Source organism: Lepeophtheirus salmonis, chromosome 8 (genome assembly GCF_016086655.4).
Source record: "Lepeophtheirus salmonis chromosome 8, UVic_Lsal_1.4, whole genome shotgun sequence".
Classification (NCBI taxonomy): Eukaryota; Metazoa; Arthropoda; class Copepoda; order Siphonostomatoida; family Caligidae; genus Lepeophtheirus; species Lepeophtheirus salmonis.
The window spans coordinates 24,961,518-24,980,320 of NC_052138.2; the positions used below are offsets into that span (position 1 = coordinate 24,961,518).

At 32.7% G+C, this 18,803-nt stretch overlaps 3 protein-coding genes across 3 annotated transcripts; all 3 read left to right on the plus strand.

Annotated features, from left to right (window-relative positions):
* Window positions 1–278: 278 nt before the first annotated feature.
* Window positions 279–1,378, plus strand: LOC121123394 (uncharacterized). Its single transcript, XM_040718518.2, has 2 exons — window positions 279–351; window positions 424–1,378. The coding sequence occupies exons 1-2, from the start codon at window positions 346–348 to the stop codon at window positions 1,267–1,269; spliced, it is 852 nt and encodes a 283-aa protein (XP_040574452.1). The 5' UTR covers window positions 279–345; the 3' UTR covers window positions 1,270–1,378.
* A 4,516-nt stretch (window positions 1,379–5,894) lies between these two features.
* LOC121123337 (uncharacterized) lies at window positions 5,895–6,993 on the plus strand. Its single transcript, XM_040718454.2, has 2 exons — window positions 5,895–5,969; window positions 6,042–6,993. The coding sequence occupies exons 1-2, from the start codon at window positions 5,964–5,966 to the stop codon at window positions 6,885–6,887; spliced, it is 852 nt and encodes a 283-aa protein (XP_040574388.1). The 5' UTR covers window positions 5,895–5,963; the 3' UTR covers window positions 6,888–6,993.
* A 3,477-nt stretch (window positions 6,994–10,470) lies between these two features.
* LOC121123396 (uncharacterized) lies at window positions 10,471–11,572 on the plus strand. Its single transcript, XM_040718519.2, has 2 exons — window positions 10,471–10,558; window positions 10,618–11,572. The coding sequence occupies exons 1-2, from the start codon at window positions 10,553–10,555 to the stop codon at window positions 11,461–11,463; spliced, it is 852 nt and encodes a 283-aa protein (XP_040574453.1). The 5' UTR covers window positions 10,471–10,552; the 3' UTR covers window positions 11,464–11,572.
* Window positions 11,573–18,803: the final 7,231 nt, after the last annotated feature.

Consider the following 18,803-nt stretch of genomic DNA (forward strand, 5'->3'; position numbering starts at 1 on the left):
TCATTTAAAACTATGAAACTCTTCCTACTTCTATCTACAATTTATAAGCTCATATTGTTTAGAACTGGACCTCCCTCCATGTACAAGAATAATCATGTAAATCTCACTTCTGTGAAGTCAATATCAGTGATCATAATTCATTTTTTACGCAAAAAAAAAAAAACTAGAACAAAATACAAACAAACTCCCGTAAAATTGACGCGTAAAGGCGTGTATTTATGTTAATATTTGCTATTGCTCGAATAAACCTTCATTATTTCAAGTAGTTATAGTAATGGAAAACATATAAATACTCAGATCGACATAAATCTTATCATCAGATCCATTTGAAAGAGACAATCGACAATGAATGTAAATACTAAATAAAGATTATTTTGTACTTCTAATAAACTTATATCAATGACTTGAATATTTGTATTTCAGGCTTTACTCTTGATTTCCTTCCTTCCCCTTGCACTGGGAACTCCAGTACAAAACTACAATTATCCTGGATATGCTCCAACACCTGCCTACCCTCATACCCCTTCTTATGGTCATCCAGCTCCATCATATGGTGGTCATCACGGATACGAACAACCCAAGCATAACTGCACTGTCCAAGATGCCACTGAAGTAGCTGACATTTGTACTCCTGCCTTTGAGACTTCCTGCCAAAATGTTGACTTGTCCATCAAGACAATTGTGGACACTGAGTACTGCTACACATCCACACGTACTGTCTGCATCGAGTCCATTGAAGAAATCCCCAATGAGATCTGCACCTACAACTACCAACAGAAGTACGAAGACACCACTGCCAAAAACGTGGAAGTCACCTTCAAGAAGGAAACAAACGTTCAAATGGTCACTGTCTGTCAACCTGGATACGGTCATGGATACCAGTCTTATGGACATCAACAATGCAAGGAAGTTGCTCAAGAAACCGCTTACAACGTTCCAGTTGTCACACCTATTGATGTCCCTGTCAGAGTTTCTTATCCTGAGCCAATCAAGTCCTGTGTGAACAAACCCATCTCTCTTCCACGTGTTTCCTGCTCTGACATCCAAGAAGAAAAATGCATCATCGTTCCTGAGGTTCAAGACTCTGTTCAAACTGTTGAGAAATGCAGTACTAGGCTTGGAGCTCCCTCTTGTCAAAAGATCGAGTTGACCCTTCCTAAACAAGTTTGCATCGAGCTTGTCTATGGATATGCTCATGACACAGAGCCAGCATATGCTCCTGCCCCAGCATACGAAACTACTCCAACATATCCTCAATCCCATGCTTAAATTGTTTATTATTTAGTCATTTTATTTATTTATTTGTTATTTCATTTATTTGTTGCCCGATTGTGATTAGTCATTCATTATTAAATAAAAATATAATTAAATTCATAAATTGCCAATTGGGATGCCCAAAGAAATTTTACCAATCCCAAAACAAATTGGTTGTATACTTGCATAGTGCATATATTAAGACCTAGATATAATTTCATTTTAGACATCTAGTATTTATTTGACTGTCAATGAGTCAGTTGTCAACTTGTTATATACTTCATTATTTCCTATCTTTGTTCTTCTACATAACCAAACTAACTCTTCGCTATTTCATATATTTATTAGGGATCTTATTATCATTATAGATCCGGTCTAACACTAAATCTGAAGCATGTGTCCGAGTGGGACCTAAAAATTGACTCTTAGAAGAGCCCTATCAAATAACGTTATCATAGATATTAGCTATGACGTCATCATCAATCAATCTCTACAATCAATGATCAAATGTAAATTTAAGTAATTAATTTGGCCTCTATTAAGATTAGTAGCAAATTATTTTCGCTCATGAAAGATACTTAAAAGTTATATTAAACTAGTTCAATTAGTAAAAAAAAAGTGTCTTACTATCATATTAGTGCAAATGATACCTTTAATATTTGCCACGCTTTTAAGGGATGATGATTTCAATTCCAATATAAAAGGCAGATACAGCCCTAACTGCAAGTTTGTAATTAAAATTATCTTTCAACCAATTCAACTGAATATTTTTCCATCTCAGAGATTGCACGATTATTGTGTAAGGGAGGAAAACTTGTACATCAATATTTTAAGTAACAGCTAAGAGGATTTGGAATAAAAACTTTCGTAGTATTGCAATTAAATATAATAAAATTATACCCTGAACTCCAACCATATACAATTCATCTATGTCGGATTTAGAAAAGTCATAACTTCATTGCAATTCGGAATGTATATTTCGAATTTCACTTACGATAACTGTTGGAAAAATATAGAATATATATTATATTACAGCTTTATTCAATTTCATACTTTTGAAAATCAGCTTCCCTTTCACCTGTTGATTTGACCAGACTCCCTTGCTCTATGGTACAGATGACTGATAGTTTTACAGATGTCAAGGGATGCACAAAATATGTCTCGCCGGTATAGAAAAATAATAGAAAGCGAAAGTTAACGTGATAATAATGACAATTTGAAGAATGTCATGGGAGAAGAGCAGCTTAGCGGTCATGAGGTTTTATTGGATTAGCTGCAAGCAGCCATGAGAGGAAGGATATAGACCGGAAATACTCCAATGGTAATCTCAATTTTACTTTACATCCAACAAGGACTTACACGTATTATGCTTAAGCCAAACCACATTGTTAAACTCTGTCTATAATGAGCATGCGCACTATTTATTACTATATACTCACATGTTCTCTCTACAATAACTAAATAATGATGATAACAGTTTTGGAGAATAAAAAAGATTGTTGCGATTCTCAACTATAAAAAGCCTGCTCCCGCTTTCTATGACTTAATTTATAGACTTCATGGCTCTTCAGTAGCTGGACACATATTAATCTCTTCTCTCCCTTGGAATTTCAACCTGACAAAGGAGACAATGAGTAAATAGTTATAGATGTCTTCTCCACTGTGTATGTTATGTTGGGATTTCTTATAAGTTGAAACAAAGAAATAAGGTAAAGTTAATTTAAATAAAGAGCTTTCAGAAGAGTGTTCTTTTTGTAATAAAAAAAAGAAAGAAATAAAACTTTATTCCTTGACTTGGTCAGCCTAGTTTACAATACTTATTGTAACATTACAGTATGTTCAAAAATTGATGGTGTTTTTCTTTTTAAATCATGAAATAACCTAAACAAGTGATTTTTTTTGCCGATTGTTTACTTCCCAATATGACGACTTTTAAGCTTAATACATTTTTTTATGCGTTTTGGCATCTCTTCATACACGTTATTCAAAGTATCTGGAGAAATTTTTCCCAAGCTTTTGTGAACTTTTCTTTAGTTCATCCTTTGAAGTTGCTGGTGCATTTTTATTGAGTTTCCTCTCGACCAAGGCTCACAAATTTTCAATGGAAGCCAAATGAGGACTGTTGGCAGGCCATGTGCCTTTGCCCCAGAAAGAAACCAAGTTGTCTGAACACCACTTTTGTGCCTTTTTTGAAGTGGCGAGTAGGGGCACCATCCTACTGGAAAATGGCTCTTGATGTGTCAATCAACATTTTCCTCTTCAAAGAAGGTCCAGTTTCTTTAGTACGAGACAAAGCTGACATCAAAGACTCACTGAGGATCTCCGTTACGTAGTACTCGGCCGTCACAGTTTGGTTTCGTGGAATCAAGTGAAGATCTGACACTGCCTGGTGGCTGATAACGACCCAAACCTGAATTTTCAGTTCGAGTGTGTTCCACATCTCCCTTATCTCTTTCTCAAACCCGATCTGTTTGGGGATTTGGGGTATGCAATAGCTCATATGGACTTTCATCACTGAAGAAGATACATTTCCAGTCATCTATAGTCCAGTGTTTCCGCTCATGACAGAATTGAAGCCGGGCTTTACTTTGGTTTTCTGAAAGTATCGGGTGCAGACGAAGTTTTTATGGCAAAATATTCAAAAAGTGCCTCAGGTAGTTGTGGACAAATAACTTGGATATTGGATAGCCCTTTGAAGTCAATCTTGCTGCAAGTTTCCTTGTGGATTGCCTCTTTTTGGTAAAGGAGTTTGAAATCACCAGTTTGGGAACTTTGCCATTCGACTCTTCTGATTTGCAAGGGTTTGCCCAATCTTTCTTTTCTTACATCAATTCGCAATGGTCCTGAAAAGAATCTGTAGCCTTTGAGCAACGTTTCTCTGGCTTGATCCATCCTCTATCATGCCAACAGCCTTGGCCCTGGTCTCCAATGAGTGCTCTCTCAACATTTTGGAAATTGAATTTCAACTAACATCATGTGGTGTTTTCTGAGCCCTTTTATACTGATGTATGATGCAATCAGAAAAATTCAATATTGCCTAATGATTGTATCAGCAAAATTTCATTTTATTCCGAAGAAAAATATTATTTTTCTTTTACTATAAAGCATATATTTTTAATACCACCATCAATTTTTGGACCTACAGTACTCATGTACTGTATACTTATAATGTAATGATATAAATATTCGATACATTAATGGTGCAATTAAGGATTTTTGAAGTGGAAATTACTAATTAATAAGAATCATTTGGCATTATAGTATTTAGTTTCCAATAATTCCAACACGTGTGTATACATAATAAACTAGAATAGACACTCATTAGATTACAGGCTTTCCTCTAAAATTCCTTCCTCATCAATTTAAAAAAAAAAATGTATTTGAGTTTTGTATCTCAATATGTTCCAAAAATATGGCCAATTAAGCGATATTAACCTTTTTTGTAACTTTGACCTATTAACCTTTCTATAAAGTTTTACTCAAATAGATTATTAACTTTGTCCATAATCCTACTTACAAACAGACGGACAAACAAAAAAGTGCAGGTGATTATATAATCTCATTTCACCTCCGATACTATTAGTAGAATGATAACATCAAGTAAGTAATCTTAATGTTTGGAGTTATACATAGTTACAATAGATTTTATAAGACCGTAAAATAGTAACTTGTGGAGTCTGCTTGTACAAGTTACAAATTCAACAAAATATGAATTTTAGACAACATACCGAACAAACATTTCAATGCTCAACGCTAGCATGTTAAGCTTTTGAATACTATACTAAATATATGAGTACTCTCCAATAAAAAATGTTGGGATGCCTCCAGTGATTGTTGACTTGTTTGCATAGCAAACATGTTTGCTCTTCCGATGTTCTATAATACATATTACCCAAAGTTAGTAAGTTGGTAACCACTCCGTACTTCATCCAAAGTAATGAATAATCTGTCATACTATTAAGCCCTCTGATTTTATATATTTATTCTTTTTTATTTGATCTGAAAATTGATTTCGTTTTCATTTGCCCATTAAAAGTATTCTCAGCCTATTGTTTCCTATCATTTTCATAAAATTAAAAAAACTGTCGCTAGGGCCAATTTCTCTTCTCTTCTTTTTCTTCTAAAAAAGAGAAATATAGGAGACAAAAATCTCCATGAATAATAATTAATCTACATCAGTTATTAAAAATTTACAACCTTTTGTTGAATATCCCAACAAATATAACCACATCAAATCATTTACATATTTGTTCCAAATTAATAATTTTAATGAAGAAATAAGAACAAATAATGTGGCCATCTACATCTATTTTGAGAGAATGACTATTAATATTATAAAAAAATTAATAGTAAAAAAAAAGATAATCATTTAAGCCTATGAAACTCTTCCTACTTCTATCTATAATTTATAAGCTCATATTGTTTCGAACTGGACCTCCCTCTCTGTACAAGAATAATCATGTATATCTCACTTCTGTGAAGTCAATATCAGTGATCATAATTCATTTTTTACGCAAAAGAAAAAGAACATAAAAATCAAATCGCGTAATAATGACGCTGATAGGCGTGTATTGATGGTACAATTTGCTGTTGCTCGGATACGCCTTAATTATATCAAGTGTTTATGAAACAATAGTAACAAAAAACATATAAATACACAGATCCACATTAATCTAATCATCAGATCCATTTGAAAGAGACAATCGACAATGAATGTAAATACTAAATAAAGATTATTATGTACTTCTAATAAACTTATATCAATGACTTGAATATTTGTATTTCAGGCTTTACTCTTGATTTCCTTCCTTCCCCTTGCACTGGGAACTCCAGTACAAAACTACAATTATCCTGGATATGCTCCAACACCTGCCTACCCTCATACCCCTTCTTATGGGCATCCAGCTCCATCATATGGTGGTCATCACGGATACGAACAACCCAAGCATAACTGCACTGTCCAAGATGCCACTGAAGTAGCTGACATTTGTACTCCCGCCTTTGAGACCTCCTGCGAAAATGTTGACTTGACCATCAAGACAATTGTGGACACTGAGTACTGCTACACATCCACTCGCACTGTCTGCACCGAGTCCATTGAGGAAATCCCCAATGAGATCTGCACCTACAACTACCAACAGAAGTACGAAGACACCACTGCCAAAAACGTGGAAGTCACCTTCAAGAAGGAAACAAACGTTCAAATGGTCACTGTCTGTCAACCTGGATACGGTCACGGATACCAGTCTTATGGGCATCAACAATGCAAGGAAGTTGCTCAAGAAACCGCTTACAACGTTCCCGTTGTCACACCCATTGATGTCCCTGTCAGAGTTTCTTATCCTGAGCCAATCAAGTCCTGTGTGAACAAACCCATCTCTCTTCCACGTGTTTCCTGCTCTGACATCCAAGAAGAAAAATGCATCATCGTTCCTGAGGTTCAAGACTCTGTTCAAACTGTTGAGAAATGCAGTACTAGACTTGGAGCTCCCTCTTGTCAAAAGATCGAGTTGACCCTTCCTAAACAAGTTTGCATCGAGCTTGTCTATGGATATGCTCATGACCCAGAGCCAGCATATGCTCCTGCCCCAGCATACGAAACTACTCCAACATATCCTCCATCCCATGCTTAAATTGTTTATTATTTAGTCATTTTATTTATTTATTTGTTATTTCATTTATTTGTTGCCCGATTGTGATTAGTCATTCATTATTAAATAAAAAAATTTATCAAATTCATATTCTACTAACTTTCATTGAAAGTCTATCAATTTTTTTTGTTCTTGTCACTCATTAAAGCTCTTAAATTACTCCCATTATAATTTGTCTGTATTTTTCCAGTCTACATTTTATTACCCAAATGTCAATCCAAACTTTTATGTTATTTCGTATATTAAGCCTAGAGATATGGGCATCTTAAGTAGCTAAAATTATATTTTTTTTTTTTTTTAAAGAGAAGAATGAAATTTAATTCCACCTTCAGTTTAAAGAAAATGCATTGAATCCTATTCGATCAATACGAGTTTACTCTAAAACTTAGTCTGTCAAAAAATGACAATATGATTGATTCAATTTTATACAGTAGTTGTAATAATTGAATAGAAAGTATTCCTTATCATATATTTTAATATGTAAGACAAACTAACTTTCTATCATGAAGATATCAGAATAAAATATTTGGGAGAGTTTACAGTCTTTTATAGTTTTTATTTATGAAAATACATTATTTAAAATATTTTTAGATACCAATATATCAGGATGAGATATTTTCATAAAAAAATTTCTTTTGCAAATTAAAGATTATTTCTTTTCAACGTTTCCAACTTTCACTAACCTCAGTCCATCCCCTTATAAACCAGTTTTCATACAACATACAACAATGGAGAGTGAATTCAGTACGAATGTTACACTGCCACATCAGTTATTCATTATGCCTCTTTATAACAACATACCCCAGTCTTTTCTTTAATAAGAAAAAATAACGGTATGTACTTTTGTGTCACATTTGTCATTTGTGTATATGTTATCTACTTCCTACAAAAGAATTAGTCAGTTTTGAGATATGTGATTAACTCCCAATGGCACAAAGAACCTCTTTCTGTATCGATAACCAGAGTTTTGGACACAAGTACGACTCGAATTATTTATTTTATGGTTTATGACTTAATTTGCTCTTGAAAGACTTGAGATTTACCTTGGACTTTGACATACGAGTCTAATGATTAGTTTTGAATCAATGCTAGTTCTTAATTACTGATCGGTCTGTTTCTTTCCATTGCAGCCCATCATTAAGGGAAAAGAAAAATAGATTAAAAAAAAACAACGACAAAAATGCACGTTAAGTAGTGTTGTGTTGGTTCAGTTCAGTCTCGGTTCTGTCCAGTTAAGTCCTGCATATCGGTTCTAAAAACTTATAAAGTTTGGACCTTGATTACACTTCTCATTTCATTTCTTTTGTTTTTAATCAATTCTAGTACTGATGGTCTCAAGAACTGATAGGATCGCTCCTAAGACTGGACTGTACCGAATAAATAAGGAATGACACAACACTAATTTTTAATCGCTTTTTTTTCTTTTCTCCCCACTGAAAAGAAAGCCCACAATGGAAGAAATATGAAGATTAATATTCTTAGGAATCGATCCAACTCTACTTAAGCATGCATTTGGGTTATTTCAGTTTAGAAAAGACTAGCAAAAATGTTTTTCAGGTCACTTTAAGTTGATACAAGCAGTTTGCGACCAAAAAATGACTTGTAGTAATTTTAGAGAAGAGTTTATAATATTTATAATTAGGGTCATGCAATGACTAAAATTCTAATAGATAGTTGATATATTAAGAGTGTAATTTAAAAACTCTTGTCATGAGAAATATTATGTTCAGGTGTCCATAGTTCCATCATTTTACATAAGTAAAAAAAAAGTAGTATTAATAGGACAAAATGATATGATATCATAAATTGAAATCTAATATTTTAATTTGTTGGTTTTATAATAAAATAAGACTCCACAAAACATACAAATTGCAACTTGTATACAAAATAAAAGTAATCCAATTATGATATCCTAAAAAATATTTTCACTGAACGCGTTTCTGAGATAATATTGAGCATTGGCCACACAAATGACTATTTTAATACTCGTATATGTGGAATTAAATCAGGAAATACATTTGTATGCTGAAAATAAAGGGGTGGACAAAAGTATCTGGAAATATTGATAATTGTTTGTTTTTATCTTGTGCGTGTATCTTACTCAGCTCTAACTTCACCTCAAAGTACTCTACATGGACAAAAACGTTTGTTTTTATGCTTGATCTCTTTGGTTTTACCATGAAGCAGCATATGTAAAGGCATAGCAGAATTTTTTAAGACCAGCAACGATGTTAAGGCAACCATAAAATTCCCAAAATATATAAGTTGAACCCTCTAACACCCCTGAAAGCAACCGAAAACGGGTAAGAGGCTTTCCTATTCTTCATGTGGCTCAACAAAGCAAAAAAGAGTACTGGCCACTTCCTGGCTCGGCTCAAGAGGTCTATCAAAGCCAATAGTATTTTATATTGCTTTGGATTTCATGAAGGAAACGAAAAAAAGACGGGATTATAAATATTTATATGATGTATTATTCGAATAAACATGATTCTTATTCGTTCTATTTATGGCAATGACTTAACTTTGTATTCAATGAGGTCATTTTTTTTAATTAAACTAGATATTTACAGATAAAATTTATTTTGATTGTTAATTGTTTACTGTACATCTCATTTTTGAAGGGAGAAAGGAAAATTAATTTTAGATTCAAATGTCCATTAATGTTTGTTTTAACGACATCTTTTAATTTTTTTATAGAGACAAACAAAATAACCCTTCTAATTAAGATCCAGACAACTCCCCCCTCGGGTATATTTCCTTCCCAATGAAGTTATTGTGGTGCTCAGTCAGTTGCTTCAACGATATGTCTGAGACATGATACAGTGCAGATTACAAATCTTTTGCCAGGTCTGTATTGTGACGCCATATACGAAAACTCCATGTTGTTAAGGAGAATAACCATTGGTCATAGCACAAAGCAGTTTCTCATCTTTTAAAGATTCAATCTTCATTATATCTAGAGCAGCTGTCAACATGATGGGCAAAACTTTACTAAGCTTTGCTGATACAAAATTATTTTTGTCAGCAAAAAAAAAAAAAAAAGAATTGCCATGAAACAGCTGCATAACAACAAATAAACGATTTGATCTGAACGCCCAGGATCGTGTATAAATTTAACTACAGTAAACAGTAGGTTAAAAAAAAGCAAATAAGCTTGTCTTATCCATTTTGAAAGCATAACTATTCAAAAGATGCAAGGTTTAATATCGAAAAACGATAAATTCATTACAATAAATAGTTAAAATTCATAACTTTCAATAATGAAGCTCATAAAGTTCAAACTGGAACGTTTCGTTTGATATGAAGAGTTCTTCAACTTTAACTTGTTTGAAGCATGCATTTTAAGGATTCGAATAGAAACTCAAACTCATTTAATTCTTGTATAATACAATTGAAATTTTAAAAATGTGAAGTTATACTAATTCAATTCTTACGCAAAAAAACCACAAGAAAAAAAGAGATAATGTAAACACGCAAGCTTGCGTAATAATGATGCGGAAAGGCGTGTATTTATGTTATTATTTAGTGTTGTTCAGATACGCCTTAATTATTTCAAGTACTTATGAAGCAACAGTAACAGAAAACATATAAATACAAAGATCGAAATTACTCTAATCATCAGATCCATTTGAACAATACAATCAACAATGAATGTAAATTATAATGTACTTTTAATAAACTTATATCAATGACTTGAATATTTGTATTTCAGGCTTTACTCTTGATTTCCTTCCTTCCCCTTGCACTGGGAACTCCAGTACAAAACTATAATTATCCTGGATATGCTCCAACACCTGCCTACCCTCATACCCCTTCTTATGGTCATCCAGCTCCATCATATGGTGGTCATCACGGATACGAACAACCCAAGCATAACTGCACTGTCCAAGATGCCACGGAAGTAGCTGACATTTGTACTCCTGCTTTCGAGACCTCCTGCCAAAATGTTGACTTGACCATCAAGGCAATTGTGGACACTGAGTACTGCTACACATCCACACGTACTGTCTGCACCGAGTCCATTGAAGAAATCCCCAATGAGATCTGCACCTACAACTACCAAAAGAAGTATGAAGACACCACTGCCAAAAACGTGGAAGTCACCTTCAAGAAGGAAACAAACGTTCAAATGGTCACTGTCTGTCAACCTGGATACGGTCATGGATACCAATCTTATGGACATCAACAATGCAAGGAAGTTGCTCAAGAAACCGCTTACAACGTTCCCGTTGTCACACCCATTGATGTCCCCGTCAGAGTTTCTTATCCTGAGCCAATCAAGTCCTGTGTGAACAAACCCATCTCTCTTCCACGTGTTTCCTGCTCTGACATCCAAGAAGAAAAATGCATCATCGTTCCTGAGGTTCAAGACTCTGTTCAAACTGTTGAGAAATGCAGTACTAGACTTGGAGCTCCCTCTTGTCAAAAGATCGAGTTGACCCTTCCAAAGCAAGTTTGCATCGAGCTTGTCTATGGATATGCTCATGACACAGAGCCAGCATATGCTCCTGCCCCAGCATACGAAACTACTCCAACATATCCTCCATCCCATGCTTAAATTGTTTATTATTTAGTCATTTTATTTATTTATTTGTTATTTCATTTATTTGTTGCCCGATTGTGATTAGTCATTCATTATTAAATAAAAATATAATTAAATTCATAAATTTCTTATTTCATTGTGACTTGGAAAGACAAAAATTCTACAATGGAATGTTGGCCCAATATTTATTTTTCTAAAAAGCAAAATTAAGTATTATAGGGCTTAATCAACATTGAATATATATGATTTATATGTACCTTGTTAGTTTTTTTTTTCAATTTAATATAGATACATGATATCTCAATATATATATTCATAATGTTAGTGTAGTATATACCTTATAGTCTAACATCAAATAATTGTATCTATGGTCTTATTTTAAAGGATATTAACTCCTTATCATTTTTTAAAAAAATCAATACATCATAATTTTTGTGTAAATGAAAAGATTAATTTTGTTGTCTGTATTTTAATTAAAAAACCAAGACGTTATAATCATTTTAATAATAATTTGTTAGATTGCATTTTATATAATTACAATATATCGCTAAGAATTCTATACAAATACCACAAAGACTACGGAAAACATTCTTAAAACTTACCCTGACCGCAAACTTAAATATTTAATTATCATATAGTGACGTGAATTAAATCTATTTTTTTCATTTCTTTAATTGCAGACCTTTTTTTTATACTTATGAAAATATATATTTTGAAGGAATGGGTGTGTATAATAGCTTTACCCGATAGGGTCATACCCGGAACATTGAAGTGAAAATCCATGTACCGGGTGGGTAGAAGAAAATTACACATTTTGAATCAGATGATACACTAACTAAACTTTGTACAGAGGTGGGCACATGAGTTATCATTTCTAATCTTCAATGTATCCCCCCATCCACTTTTGATAATTGATGCGCCGCTGGAAACTCTAACAGGTGATAAATATGTAATTGGGCCTCATGGAGTTCCAATGTTCATCAATGGAAGCCGTCAGAGCTTTGGTATTCTGTGGCCTTGGCCTGCAGGCCCTGGCCTCAACATGCCGCTAGAATAATAAGTCAAGTGAGTTGGTATTTGGCTTGTATAGCGACTTCATTGCTTTTGGCCAGAATGGAGGGTGGATCTCCAAATAGGCTTTGTAACTTATTATGTGTGTGTCGGTGCAAAATCTTGTTGAATCTCGTCTCGACGCCAATACCGATATTAATATTTTAATTAATCTCCCACCTTGCCTTAGTAAAGTTTCCAAATTTTGTTGGTTTGTACTCTGAATAAGGATATAGTAGTAATCTTTTTTGTGTCTCATTGTAAAGCCCATTTTTAATTGATTGTGTTATTTTTAATGGAACGGGAGGGTCAATAGACACAGTTTGTAAGCGGATAGAAGGAATTATCAATTTCTTGCCTCTGTGTTTCTTATCTCTCCCTTTTATAAGTGTCCAGATTTCAACCAGGCACCACCAATATTATTTGTGTAAACTGGTACATGGACGGTAATTACTTGATGGTGAGTAAAATTTTAGAATACAATCAACCCTGTATTAAGAGGTTAAACTTAAAAAGTGACCGCTTATTGCATGTGACTGTTAAACCCTATTTTGATATTTTAGAAAAAATCAAAAGTCGAAAAGAATGCAATAGGTATAAGATTAAATTTAGGTCTGGGTGGTAATGGGAACATTTGTCTCTAAATGTTAAGGCTATATAGTTGAAAACTATTCATAGGTATTCAAATACAAATGTAAATAATCGTTTCAACCCATGTGTATCTGGTTCCAAGAAAACTATATAAAACCCATCCTTAATATCCTGATATTTTGCTATATTTCTTCTTAGTACTTAAGCGTTTTTATGATTTTTTTCACGTTATAGGTACAATATATGACTGGAAACAAATATACAGCTTGAAAAATGCAATATGCAATATATTAACAGAGTGTCTTTTTACTTTGATAATGTTCTTTTTAAATTGTATAATTATGATAAAAGCGATTTTTCTATTAATGTGCAATGTACAAATTAATATTGGAACAAAATAAATCAAAAAAATAATTATTAATTATACATTAAATTATCAGAAAGTTTAATCGCTCCTTTCCATGTTATACGTAGACGGGAAAACTATCAGTAACTTTCTTTTGTCGGCTTGAATATACAGATCTGATGTATTGTAGTCCCCCAAATTTATATTTCATTAACATAGACTCCTGACAGCTCTATATCGACCTGTGATGTTCAATGCAGACCACTATGAGAGCCATTGATGTAACAGTTCCCGGTTTTTAATGGATCATCATATGGTTTTTAGAAGTTCAGATACGGTTCCTCGATTAGGCTGAAGATACATTTCTTTCTTACCGTATTGTCTGTAAAAAATAGTTCCTATGTATGGATGGACAGGAAGGGAGTACAGGCAGGCCCATCTTTACTATTATAAGCAAGTTAGGCGGTCGCCTAAAGCAGCATCCTCAGAGGCCATATTATATTTTACCAAGGGCGGCAAAAACCACGAACTACCACTTGGTAAAGGGTGTTTTACCTAGTTCCCTCTTTTCTGTAGTATGCAAAGAGCTCTCTTTATATAAAACTTATTTGAAAATGTCAAAACCAACAATTTTCTACTTATTTTATATATTGGGGATATTATATCTTTTCGACAAAACTATTTACATGTAACCTTTGGGGATATCCATGAATCATGGCTCATATTCCGGTTCCTTTTTGTAAGAACTGTTTCATTTACATATTATGAAAAACGGTTCGTCATAAACTTTAATTCTTAGTTTAATGGTATGCGAAACAGTTTGCACCTCCAACCCGTGAGTTCCGTATTTTTTACATTACTTGTTTGAAGAAGAATAGATTTGCTGCCTATTACAAGCACATTTGGAAAAAAGTCTGTTGTAAAAAAGTGACATAGAAAAAGTAACTCTTCCTATGTCTACATAAAGCAATATCTGTAAAAGTTTCAAATAATTTTCCGTTGATAATTAAAAAGTATTGCATTTCAAGGTTGAAATTAACTTATTATACCAGTCTCTCTGGAATTATTGAAACAGTTATGTAAGAAGAGAATGTGATAATAATCCCTCCTAATTAACTTATAGTCTTTTGCACTTTTGTTTAAAAAGAAAAAAAAAACATTAGTGTTGTTGATTTATCATAAATTGCAACCAATTTGGTTTCTGCATAATTTGTTACTTTCGACTCACAAATTTTTTACTTTTTAATTTTATGACATGTAATTTCATTAAGGGACCTTCATAAACCATCTTCAGGAACTCATGTATTAGGGGAGGGGGGTAATAAAATTACGTCTCATATTGATGTCTCTATTGTTGCACAACGTATTTTTACTGTTTTTCAAAAAGTAGACGGCCGAAGGACTAAAAACGGATAAAAACATAGAGTGTTGATTCAAAGAACAAATTAACGCTCCAACAGCTGTTGTCGAATAAAAAAACTAGACAAGTCGTTACTTTTGTTGTATCTCCCATTCTTTTCTCAACAAAGAAACAGAAAAATAGGCCCAAAACCATTTGGTAATGAGTAGTTAGGCAACGATGGAATTATTTATCAATAATTGTGTAGAGCTAAAGAAACGCTCAGAACACAGATTATAAGAAAAGAAGAGGAAAAATCGACCACTGACACCAAAACACATTTTGTAAATTATTCTCTTAGAATAAATACTCAATTACCGTCATTTATTATACTGCCATCCACCAAAAATAGATTTTTTCCCAATATTTTTACAGTCCAAAATTTAGAAAAGAACAACAACAATGTTTAACTTTCCGCCAGAAATCGTCTATGCCATGGCTACCTTTTCTTTTCAAACATTGTCTTTTGACAAACTCCCCGACGTTATTTATGGATGTTAGAATTTCAATACAAATATTGTGAACCAATTTTATGACAACACAGTTTGACTCAAATGAATACAGTCCATCTAGCAAAATCAGTAGCTTTTTCTGTAATCCTGCTTACAAACTGATAGAAAAATAGAGGGCATTTCATAGCCTCATTGTTTATATTGGTCACTGCATGGATAATGGAAGCCCGCTAGGCAGGGTTATTTGCACGTTTATTGGACTCTCTCTCCAAGAAGCCGCACAAAAGTTAGTCCAAGAGTCTCAGATCCGGCGAGCTAGGAGGCGTCGAACATGTCCTGAAAGGCCTTCAGGAAAATCTGAAATGCGTTTTTTAACTGAGAACGAACATGTCTTCCTTGTATGTGCTTCTGACCCACCCCTAAAGAACTGGCAACATCGTAAATATTGGATTTGGGTAGCTTCCTCAACTCAATAGTCAAAACATCTCAAAGATTTTGTATTTTTCTTATACCGTTTTGAGAGCCAAATCTGATGAAAACACTTTCATAAACATATATCTTAGCGTATTAGCGGGTTTTACTAGTCAGTTTTTCGAAAATCAAAAATTATTACTCTTTTTTTACTGTGTTTTTTTCAAGGAGATTTCAAAAATATAATTTTAAAAAGATAGGATTAACCTAAGCTACATCAATTTCCCTTTAAAAACTATAGAAGATGCGTGAGTTCTTTTTTTGCATTTTCCAGTACTGGCTTCTTTATGTAATTTATAGATATTCTTATTGAGGGAATGTATATTTATTGATCTTGATGTGAAGAGTACAAATATGAAATTTTTTTAATGGCATCTTAACATTAAGTTAAATAAGGTTACTATTTGATTATATTTGGTGTAGAAATAAAAGTCATGATTGAGCCCAATTGAGTTTTTAAGTTAAATATTTTATAAATCTATAGCCAAAACCTATTTTAACATAATTAACAGAGACTGTATACTTTTTAACAAACATAATAATAGAGTTATGAATTAATTTAATAAAACTTTAACGTAAATCATTGACAAAAATACGATTAGAAAAGCGTAGGAGAAATAGATGAAAGTTATAAGAGACGAGTTTGAGAGTAGTGTAGTAGAAAAGTTTGTAGTCTGCATTATAATGAACTTCTATTACGTCGTCAAATTCTTGGACTTGATGGCCCAACTCTCTCTGATAATAAATTATCTGGACAAGTAGCTAAGAAAATCAGTTACTGGCTTGGATATCAAATCCAAGCTTTCCCCGAATCTCTATTTAATCACCATTACTAAAACTGTGTGATGAAATTATTCAAGATTTGTCTACAGATCAACACTACGGCGATATGAAAGCGTGTGCTATCAGAGAATGAGTGTTTCATGAAAGGACGGATTTCTTGGAGATCGGATCTGGTTACCACAGCATCTAGGTCACCACTGCTAAGAGACTTTTAAGACTCTGAGTTTCATAGCTGGGACTGTGGAGGAAAAATCTAAATAATCTTAAGTCATTGTTGAGTTTATAATGGGGGTTTATTATTCATATTGGTTCAATACCAAGTTGAAGCACTGTTAGATAGAAGGGCAACTTAAACTGCAACTTACTTCACCTTAATTGTCTCAAAAAATAGGTACGTGAACTTGTGATGCACACAGTAAAAGATCTGCTTAATTTGCTCACAGTGAAATTATCCTAGAGGTTCTGGTTTGGAGATAATCATAGTGATAGAACGAATCCTAAGCACCAGGGGAGAGAGTGGACCAAAATCGTCAACCGTTTAGCCTGTCAGTCAGGATAAAAATAAACAATGGGGCTTCTATCATCATTTACCTAATCAATTTGTCAGAAGGAGTGTCAGAGCCACCTCTTACCTTCACTTTAGCAACTTCTGAGTTGAAGAACTTCATCCAAACACCTATCAAATTGTTGAAATAGCCATGCCCAAGAAAAAAAGTTGTGTGAGAGTTGTAAAAATGGTCACAGCAGTTTCTTCTCAGTATTTCTTACAAATAAATTGAGATGGAACAATTAAGACTCAGGAAGCCAGCAGAAGACAGATATCAAAAAATGACTTCCTGCAAGACCTCTATAACCTTCTAAAAATTAAATAAATTGCAAAAAAATTTACTGAAAGATAAAGTTGAAACTCTTTCATTGATTCAAATGTAATTTAAATATTTTCATCATATAATAGAACAAAACTTTTATTAATAAATTATTCTGGATTGTAATATGTCTTTTCTCTTATTCGATATTTAGAAACAAAATAAACGAACTGATAAATACAACATCAACCGATATGCATCTTAAGGTTTATATAAAAGTATTCTCCAATCGTTTTGATTGAGTGTTAAAATTACTGATTATATTTAATTTTTAAAGTGCACAAATAATTAGCTTGGAACAATTTAATGATTCAAATTTCTTATATTTGAATTTCTTACCTCAGGGAAAATACAAATGTATTCCTTAAATATAAATTTATATTAATTACACATAGAAAGCCAGCACTGGAAAAATATAGAATAAAACGTATTTTATCTCATTTTTATGGTAAAATTGATGTAGCTTAGGGTTATCCTATCTTTTTGAAAATTATATTTTTGAAATTAAAATGAAAAGTAACAGTAAAAAACACTGCAGGTTTTTGATTTTCAGAAAATGAAATGTACGATTCAAATAGAACAGCAATTGATTCCACTTGTATCTTACAATAACCAAACCTAAGAATTTCAAAAACTTTGCGTGGGATAAAGAATAGGACGACTATCTACTGTGACCAGTAAAGCACATTTTAAAATTATAATCCTTACATATATTATTCAAATTTAAAATACAAAATATATTTAAATATGGGGGTGGAGTCATATTAAAAATCAATCATATGCAATCATTTCAATTGTGAAGTCTAAGATATTTCTAATATTATGATACATTTATAAAATAATATAGTATATTCCTCAAAAAACCATAAATATTTTAATATTCTCAAGACAAATACCTACAATGAATAGAGTTGATAATTGTATCAAAATTTGGCTCTTTTGAACAGTATCTAAAATTTTATTTTAAAAAATATAACAAATTATGGATTTTTTTTTTTTTGTTACACAATTTATTTTTATATTGCTCTTAAATGTTGTAATGTTGCTTGAAAATACTTTTTTATGTATAAACCGATTCATAGAAGTAATATTACAAAAAAAAAGATTTTGATTTTTTTTTAGAATTACAAATTACTTACCAAGGGTAATAACAGATGCAAATCATACTAATATCTCTCATTTTTACAAATAAGGTTTTTTCAGATTTAAAAAAAAATGCAAATTAACACATTTTCCTTAAACACTATATAAAAAAGCATTTTTAAGGTAAGACAAAGTTTGTTACAAATAATTTGCTACAAGTAATTACAAAGATGTAAGATTTATCAATATTAGTTAATAAATATACACGTGAACAAAATTTCCAATGAATATTGGATTTTTTATTAGAACTGTAT